Source organism: Grammomys surdaster, unplaced genomic scaffold, assembly GCF_004785775.1.
Source record: "Grammomys surdaster isolate TR1022 unplaced genomic scaffold, NIH_TR_1.0 254, whole genome shotgun sequence".
Lineage (NCBI taxonomy): Eukaryota > Metazoa > Chordata > Mammalia > Rodentia > Muridae > Grammomys > Grammomys surdaster.
In genome coordinates this window covers 2,463,755-2,472,120 of record NW_021604695.1, presented here as the reverse complement: position 1 = coordinate 2,472,120, position 8,366 = coordinate 2,463,755, and the positions used below count along the sequence as shown (strand labels likewise).

Sequence of the window (8,366 nt, the reverse complement as noted above, 5' to 3'; positions counted from 1 at the left end):
CCATTCTCAAATTTCTGACCCACAGAATGGAAGACATGATGAGCTGCTAGACTTGTAGGGTCATTTGTCACAGAGCATACATAAAGCCAGTATTCACTTGGAGACCCAGTTCTCCAGGAAAGGGGTCTTACATCTTGTTCTGGTTCCTCTGGGACTACAGAGCCACATCAGAGTCCCAGTGTAAAGACACAACCACAGACATGAATCCAGGCTGCCTATGTGCTCACAGGCTGTTTATTATTCAAGATGAAGGAGGAGAAAGGAGGAAGAGAAAACCCAGACGCCCCACGGGGCTCAAGGGAAAGTAGACAGAAAGGCTCCTCTTCTTCCTCTTGCCACTGACCCAGAAGACTCCAGCTGCAGAGATCTCAGGGTGGCTTAGGGGCCTCCAGGAGGCCTGGCAGCTCTGCTGTTGGCTGGGGACAGGATCCCCACAGGGTCAGGTCCCAGGCTCGGAATGGCTTCTGTGTACACAAAATATCTCTCTTCAAAAGGCACTGGTGGAAGTGGGCAGTAGGAAGGCTACCCCATTACAAGCCAGACTCGCTGTCCCAGGTCTGAGTTCTGCTTCCTCAGGCTGGTCTCTGAGGCCCTAGTACCCCTCCTCTCCCTTCCCTCAGCCCACAGATGAGCAGGCAGTCAGCAGAAGGACAGGTCAGGCCACAGGATGAGCGATCCTCTTCAGGGCTAGTGCATCTCACAACTTCTAGGCCAAGAGCCCCAAGCGGGTGACCTTGGCGGACAGGAAAGAGTGGATGATAAAGACCATAGTTTTGGGACACGAATGCAGGTCCAACTGCTGCAGAATGGACAGAGAGAATGGTCAGAGATTCTGTCCAGACTGGCCTCCAGGAGAGCATCCCCACCCCCAAGATGCAGAGGTGGCCCTCCACTTACGATCTCTCCTTCAGCACCCCCAAAGTCCAGGAAAAGGAGACTCGTGCCATCATCTGATGACATCTGAAGTTTCTCGAAGGGCTGTCGGAGCAGCACGGCTCGGGCTGCTCCTGGCTCAGCTGCCCACAGTGTGAAGCCCTTGTCAATGTGCACAGATAGGCTACAGGGACGGCCATTCCACGTGCAGGCTGCAGGAGAGCAGTGAACACAGACCCCAGCACCTCAGTGATCACAAGCCCCACTCAACTCCTAAGGCAGCTCCAGAACCTGGCTGTAACTCCCCCAAGGATAGGAGGCTCACTCTGTCATGACACCTGAACAATCACTGGCCCAGTCACCCTACCCTAAAACACAGGCAGGCCTTCAGAGGATCTATAGCTGCATCTGGCCATCTAGCTTTATTTCTAGCAAAGCCATGTATGTTAGGGAAGCTTGGGCCGGAGTGTGGCTCAGTAGAAGAGTAGAGTTCGGAGCTATCATGTACAAGGTCTTGGGTTCAATTCTCAGCACAATAAAATAAATGGGAGTTAAATTCTTTGACGCACACAATGTTTATCCCATAAAGATACAAGATCAGCAAGTTAAATATAAATTTCGTATAACTAGATCATTTAGATTGACATAAGAAAGTATTCACTGTTTATCTGAAAATCAAATCTAACTGGTGCTCTATCTTACCTACAGCCTCACCCTCAAGACAGGGTCTCACTGTGTAGCCCTGGCTGGCCTAGAACTTGCTATGTAGACCAAGCTGGCCTCAAACCCACAGAGATCCACCTGCCTCTGCCTCCCCGAATGCTGGGATTAAAGGTGTGCACCACCACGTATTCTTACCAGCAGAATCACAGAGATAACATAAGAAAAGACACCAAGAAAAAAGTCTCCCTTCCTCCTGGAGCACCTGCATGCCCCAAATAGGGGCCTCTGAAAAAGCCCAACCTCCATTTGCTCTCTCCCTCCAGAAGCACCAGAGAAGAAACTTGACCGCCTCTCGACACAAGAGGCACCACTTGGCACACCTGTGGACACTTCCTGCACGCCTTCAGCAGCCCGGTGACAGCCGTCCACCAACTGTCGGGTCCAGGCTGCAAGCTCTTGCGGCGACTCCACACTGAACAGGTGAGTGTCCACACCGTGACGTGTACCCGTGCGCAGGGCAAAGGAGAGTTCTGCATCATAGGGCACTGAGCCCTTGGAAGGGCCTGAGTGCACCAGCCTGTGTGCAGAGCAGAGGGCCAAGCATGAGGCCTGGGAGTGGGGTGGGGCCGGGACAATGACCTGCATCCTTCAGTGTCTTACAAGGGACAGGAGTTGCAGGGGGTTCATCTTCTCCATCTTTCTCTGATGTTCCTCACACATGTGCTTTCTCTAACTAAATATTCACGATTTCCCACTGGCTCGGCCTCACTTCCTGTTCAAATATCCCCTCCTCCGAGAAGATCCGTCTAAGGAGTTCCTTGGTCACTACCAGCCTTACTTCTCACCAGGAGTGCAGAAATTATACACTCTGAATGCTTTCTTTGTTTGGACAGGGTTTCACTGTGTCACCTTGGCTAGCCTGGAACTTGCTATGCAGACCAGGCTTGATTCTTCAGCTTCTGCCCCCTGAGTTCTGGGATTGCAGCGTATGTCCCCACACCCAGCTGAAATTATATGTGTATGTATATAATTTAGCCCAGCCAAAATGATACATTTTACTTATTAGTTTCAGAAGGCTCTTGGCTGACCTTTTCACTAGCTAGACTAAGGTAGAAGTTCTTGTCTATTTTATACAAGACTATATTCCCACCGATTTAAACTATGGGCACAGACTAGGTGTTTAATAAGTACTTGTCTGAATTAACAAGTCACTTGATTAGACAGACAATCTAAAACCTGTCACTTGTCAGCTGGCCCAGAACTCAGTCCTGAGAAAGGAGTCGTGGTAACAAGAGCCCCAGAACCCGCAGTTTGATTCTCATTTGCAGTATGGCCTTGAGCAGCTCACTGTCCCTCTCTGGCCACCAAACCTCTAAGTTCTGGCCCTGAGCCCCTCTGTTCCTCACTCCACCTACTTTCAGTTTCCCTTGGGAGTGTTAGCTGAAGCTCCACATCCCAGCCGTGAACCTCGGACCCACCAGCCCGCAGCCTTCTGAGCCACATTCCCTGTGTTTCCCACATATGCTCTAGACATGACTCAGCATCTCCGGAACCTCCTCTATAGACACCCCAACTCCAGTCCCACTGCCCCTACCAACACACACACACACACACACACACACACACACACACACACACTGAATCTCCTACTCACCCATGGCATCTCCTGCCCATCTGGCAAGCACCAAGCCTGTGAGCTCCCACCCATGCACTTTCTACTGAAAATGTCACTGTTCTCCATCTGTGTCCCCACCCACCTGCTCCCCTCAGCCTCAGGTCTCCCTGAGCTATGGCAGCCTCCCAGCTTCTGCCGTTCCCTTCCAAGTGAATGTTCTCTGTGGCAGTCACGGGGCTTCCTCTACAGCACAGCCCCAGCCTCCTGACTCCCCAGCTTAACCCCTCTGGCACACCCTGCCACGAGTGTTAAGACAGTACTGGGGCTGGGGAGACGGCTCGGTGGTAAAAGTGCTGCCCAAGCATGGGGACTTGAGCCTGGGTCCCCGGCAGCCATGTAAAAGCTGGGCCTGCAGTAGACATCCGCAGTCCCGGTGCTGTGAAAAGCAGTGGAGACAGGGGCCACTGACCTCTCCTCTGCCTGTCAGTCTAGCCAAAACAGCAAGCTCTGAGTTCAATGAGAGACTCTGTTTCAAAAAGAATAGTATGAAGTGGCAGTGATAGCACATGTCTCAATCCCAGCAGTGAGAGGCAGAGGCAGGCAGATCTCTGCCAAGTTCAAGGCCAATTCAGTCTGTGTTGCAAGTTCCAGACTAGCCAGGGATACATAGACTCTGCCTCACAAAAATTGTGGGTATGTGTGTGTGTTGTGTGGGTGTGGGTGTATGTGTGTTGTGTGTATATGTTTACCACATATATATATATATATATATATATGTTCATGGACATGTTCTAGCACTTCATGCCTCTGTACCTCTGACCACACCTAAAACCACCCTTCCTCAAAAGACCCACTTTTGATTCACTAAAGTCCATGTTAAATGTCACCTCCTCCTTATGTCTTCCCTGGCCAAGCCAGTCAGTTAAATGTCTCCTATAACCTTCAATGTAATGGCTCTTCTGTGCCTGTCTCCCAACTCTGGATTCTCCCTGAGGGTAGTGACTGGCCCCTGAACCATGCAGTATAAGATGTAGGTGTCAGTAACTGAGTGACAGTTGTCACGTCACATTTTTCTGTTCTGAGCCTCAACTTTATAAATGAGGAAAGTGTAGCCCAAAAGGTGCAGAATGTGCTTCAGAATACCTTTGAAATTCCCTTTGGGGAATAACTAGAGGCAGAACAGGGCTAGCTACGGTTTGGGGCATCTGGGGCCCTTCTGGAATACCACCTTCCCAAGTCTGAATGTAACATAGTTCCCCTGCTCCTTGGTACCTGGTGGCAATGAGCGGGGCAGTACGGGCCGGCCTGCTCAGGGCCTCTCGAGTCTGAGGGAGAGAGCAGTAGAGGAGCAGCTCCTTCTCAGTCAGCAGGGCCAGGGTTGGTGCTGTACCCCCACTGGATAACTGCAAGCAAAATGGTAATGAGGATAGTGGAAAGGAAGAGATCCCAGGGCCAGGAGATAATGGGGAGATAAGGGGTACCAGAAGTGGGGCCCAGCAAGCACCTGTTCTGTCAGCCAGCCAATCTGCTTGATGTCCTGGCTCCCAGCTGTACCTGTGGCTGTCAGCAATGCCTGTAGCTCATCCTTGACCCAAGGTATGAATGTGCTGATCTGGGCCTGGATGGCACCTGCCCATGACCTTGCACTGGCCTCATCCTTGGCCCTCAAGAAGAGAGTGTCCTGGCCATCTGCTGCACAGATCTCCAGATACCTGAAGGCAAAATGGGATAAAAGGCAAGACATGTCAGTAGTCAGCTATCCAGCCTAGACATGTGGCCCAACAAACCCACTCACTGCCAAACTAGAGGAAAAAACACAGGGCATCCATGAGAGGTAAGAACTGAGTTTGTTGCTAGAATCTCAGCCAAAGGTGTTAGAACCTAGCAGGATATAGAGACAAGAAGCTACAACATACACATATACACACAAATTTCTATACAACCACTCAAACGTGTGCTAGGGGCCACAATTATGGTATAGAGGCCTTTCCTCCTGGTTTCTATGAAACTGAGATAACTTTCGAGTCGTCCCTGTTGTCTAGACTCTAATTCATCTACTAAGGGAAATATATTCAAATCTTAAGACACAAAGTTTACTTATAATAAAGACAGGACAAGTGGTATACAAGTACCAAGTAATCAAAGCACTATTGGGCTAAGGCAGGCAAGAACACACTAAGAGACTCTACCCCTGCCCCAGAAATAGCCAGGTCTGGTGACTCACATCTGCAACGTCAGCACTTGGGAGGCTGACGCAGAAGGATCCAAAGTTCAAAGTTATCACTAGGGCAGTCAAGATGACTCAGTGGGTAAAGGCACGTGCAGCCAAGCCTAACAATTCCTGACTCCTGAGACCCAAGTGGAAGAAAAGAACTAATGTGCACACACACACACAGAGAGAGAGAGAGAGAGAGAGAGAGACAGAGACAGAGACAGAGACAGAGACAGAGACAGAGAGAATACAAAGAAATACAATAAAAATTTAAAAACTGAACTATCTAGACTATATGAAACCCTGTCTCAAAAAGAAAAAAAAAAGTTGGGAAAAGAGAAAGTGAGTAGAGAAAAAACAAAGTCCATGCCAGCAAGTAAGAAGAGTTCCAGGGGGTAGCAACAGTGATGCTGGAAAGGATTTCCAAAATGTTTTGGGTTACATTAAAGATTCACTCCCTTTGGATTTCTGTACTATATGGAATAGGGCAGAAAAATGAGGCTGGCTCCCAACACCTAGGCCATCCACCTTTACCCCTGCCTTCCTCTACTGCTGAACTAGAAAGCAAAGTACTTGAATTTATGGCTTCCCTTGCAGCTATGCTTGTCACATGATCCAAGTCTAACCAACAAAGTATACAGAGAAATCTCTGGACATGAGGTAAACTTTTCCTAGATGATAATCTCCAAAGACAGGCTCCACCAAATCTACCCCTTCCTACAGATATAGTCTACTTCTCCCAGCAAAAGTATAAAATTCAAAATGCCAGAAGTGGTGTTACATACCTGTGATCCCATCACTTGCTAAGTGAAACTAGGAGGATCAGAAATTCAAGGTCTTCCTAGGCTATACACCAAAATAAGAATACCTTCACCTACTAGAGATCCTTCCTTTAAAAAATAATTACTGGGGCTGGAGAGATGGCTCAGGGGTTAAGAGCACTGGTTGCTCTTCCAGAGGTCCTGACTTCAATTCCCAGGAACCACATGGTGGCTCACAACCATCTATAGTGAGATCTGGTGCCCTCTTCTGGCCTGCAGGCATACATGCAGTCAGAATGCTGTATACAAAATAAATAAATAAATCTTTTTTTAAAAAATTATCAACGAGAAGCCAGGGCTACTCCCTAGACCAAGTAACCAGGCAGTGGTGGAACATGCCTTTAATCCCAGCACTTGGGAGGCAGGTGGATCTTTGTAAGTTCAAGGCCAGCCTGGTCTGCAGAATGAGTTCTAGGACAGCCGAGGACACACAGAGAAACCCTGTCTCAAAAAGGAAGAAGAAAAAGGAGGAGGAGGAGGAAGAATAAGAAGAAACAAGCAATGTATATCATTACCCCATAAAATCACTCATGCATCCATGTGACCCAGTTGTTAAGAACATGCTACATGCCAGCATGGATGCTGGTATTATGTTCATCACTTATATACATTACAGATATCTTTTGTTTGCATTATGCCCCCCTATTCTAGCCTCACCTGGGCTCCGGGTCAGTGGGAGTACACCTCCTTGAGACATACGCCATCTTCAAAGATATGTGTTTGGCCTCACTGAGGTTCCGGGGTTGAGGGCCAGGGGAAGAAGGCTGCCGCTGAAGAGGTGAGGCAGGAGGTGAGTCCCAGCCAACAGAGGTCCCACCAGCAGAATTCTTGAAATACGGTGAGACTTCCTTCATGTATTTAACTGGTCAGGAGAGAGGTCACCTGTTACCACTGTGGCATGAACTCCATGTAGCAAATATCACAATTGTCACTAGCTAAGTAAGAGCTTAATTTATGACTACTATTCTACGTTTCTAAGCGAAAACCTTTGGTGTGACAGTGGGGTAGAAATATTGGACACATGCAAGTACCCATCTATTCATTTAAGCTGGTTGATGGACACATGACTACCTAGAACAAAGACTGCACTTTCCAGCTTCCTTTGCAGCAAGGTATGGCCAAGTGATAAAGTTCTAAGCAAAGAATCAAAAAGTTTGGGACCTTCAGGTGGCCTTTCAAGAAAGAAAAAACAGACCACAGAGGCAATGGTGGCACATGCCTATAATCTCAATCTGTACTAAGGAGTGATGTAAGAGAGAGCAGGAGAAGGATAGGAAAACAGAGACGAGGAGGGGAGAGAGGAGAAAGGGGAGAAAGAGGTGGGGGGGGAGAAGCAGGGATGGGTGAGAGAGAACAGTATAGACAGGCTCAGAGCACCAAGATGGAAATCAGGATGTGTGGCTGCTAGGCACTATCCTGGTACTTGCTTTTACCTCTCTATATTTCTTATCTGCCAGAAGACAGAATGAGATACTTCTATGGTAGTGTTCATTACTATCCTCCAAAATATTAATAGCCCCTTAAGGACTTCATTTCCCAGGGTCTTTTGCACTTATAAATAGCCATGTTAGTAATTCTGCCCAAGAGCATGAAAGGAGAATAAAGTCTGTGAATAGCAGACTTCTACTGCTAAGGGAAAGTGGTATCCTTTCCTTTCTCCTCTATTTCCTCTTCACTGCCCAGATGCCAGATTGATAGGGTACCATCTACAACATGAGGGTGTGAGCCATACTCTAAGGAAACCCAATTAAAGTAGAGATATTAGGAGGCTGGAAAAAAAGCCTAGCCATTAAGGGTACTCGCTGTTCTTACAGAGGACACAGGTTCTATTCCCTGCACCAGCATGGCAGCTCACAACTGTCTCTAACTCCAGTTCCAAAAGATCCAATGGCTTCTTCTGACCTCAGTGGGTCATTTGAGCACATGATACACAGACACATATTCAAGCAAAATACCCCAAAACATAAAATAATAAAATGAAACTAATTTTAGAAGTTAGATAGTACAGTACAGTCCCAAGAATACATAAACAGATGCAATTATCTCAGAATTACTTACCTAAACATTACATTTGGGCCATCAAGCATAACATGCAAACACTCACACACAAATAAATATTTAAATTTTTTAAAATAATTTTTTGCAGCAAAACATCTACCAGATATGGTGATACCAGCTGCCT

At 47.7% G+C, this 8,366-nt stretch overlaps 1 protein-coding gene across 1 annotated transcript in view; it reads right to left on the bottom strand.

Annotated features, from left to right (window-relative positions):
• Positions 1-205: 205 nt before the first annotated feature.
• Positions 206-8,366, bottom strand: part of Snta1 (syntrophin alpha 1) — a 30,559-nt gene continuing 22,398 nt past the window's right edge. Inside the window, exons 3-8 of the mRNA XM_028775286.1 lie at positions 6,842-7,046; positions 4,656-4,863; positions 4,424-4,554; positions 1,917-2,113; positions 898-1,085; positions 206-799 (exon numbers count right to left, since the gene is read on the bottom strand). Coding sequence (XP_028631119.1) covers positions 707-799; positions 898-1,085; positions 1,917-2,113; positions 4,424-4,554; positions 4,656-4,863; positions 6,842-7,046 — 1,022 coding nt within the window. The 3' untranslated portion in view covers positions 206-706. The remainder of the gene's footprint in view (positions 800-897; positions 1,086-1,916; positions 2,114-4,423; positions 4,555-4,655; positions 4,864-6,841; positions 7,047-8,366) is intronic.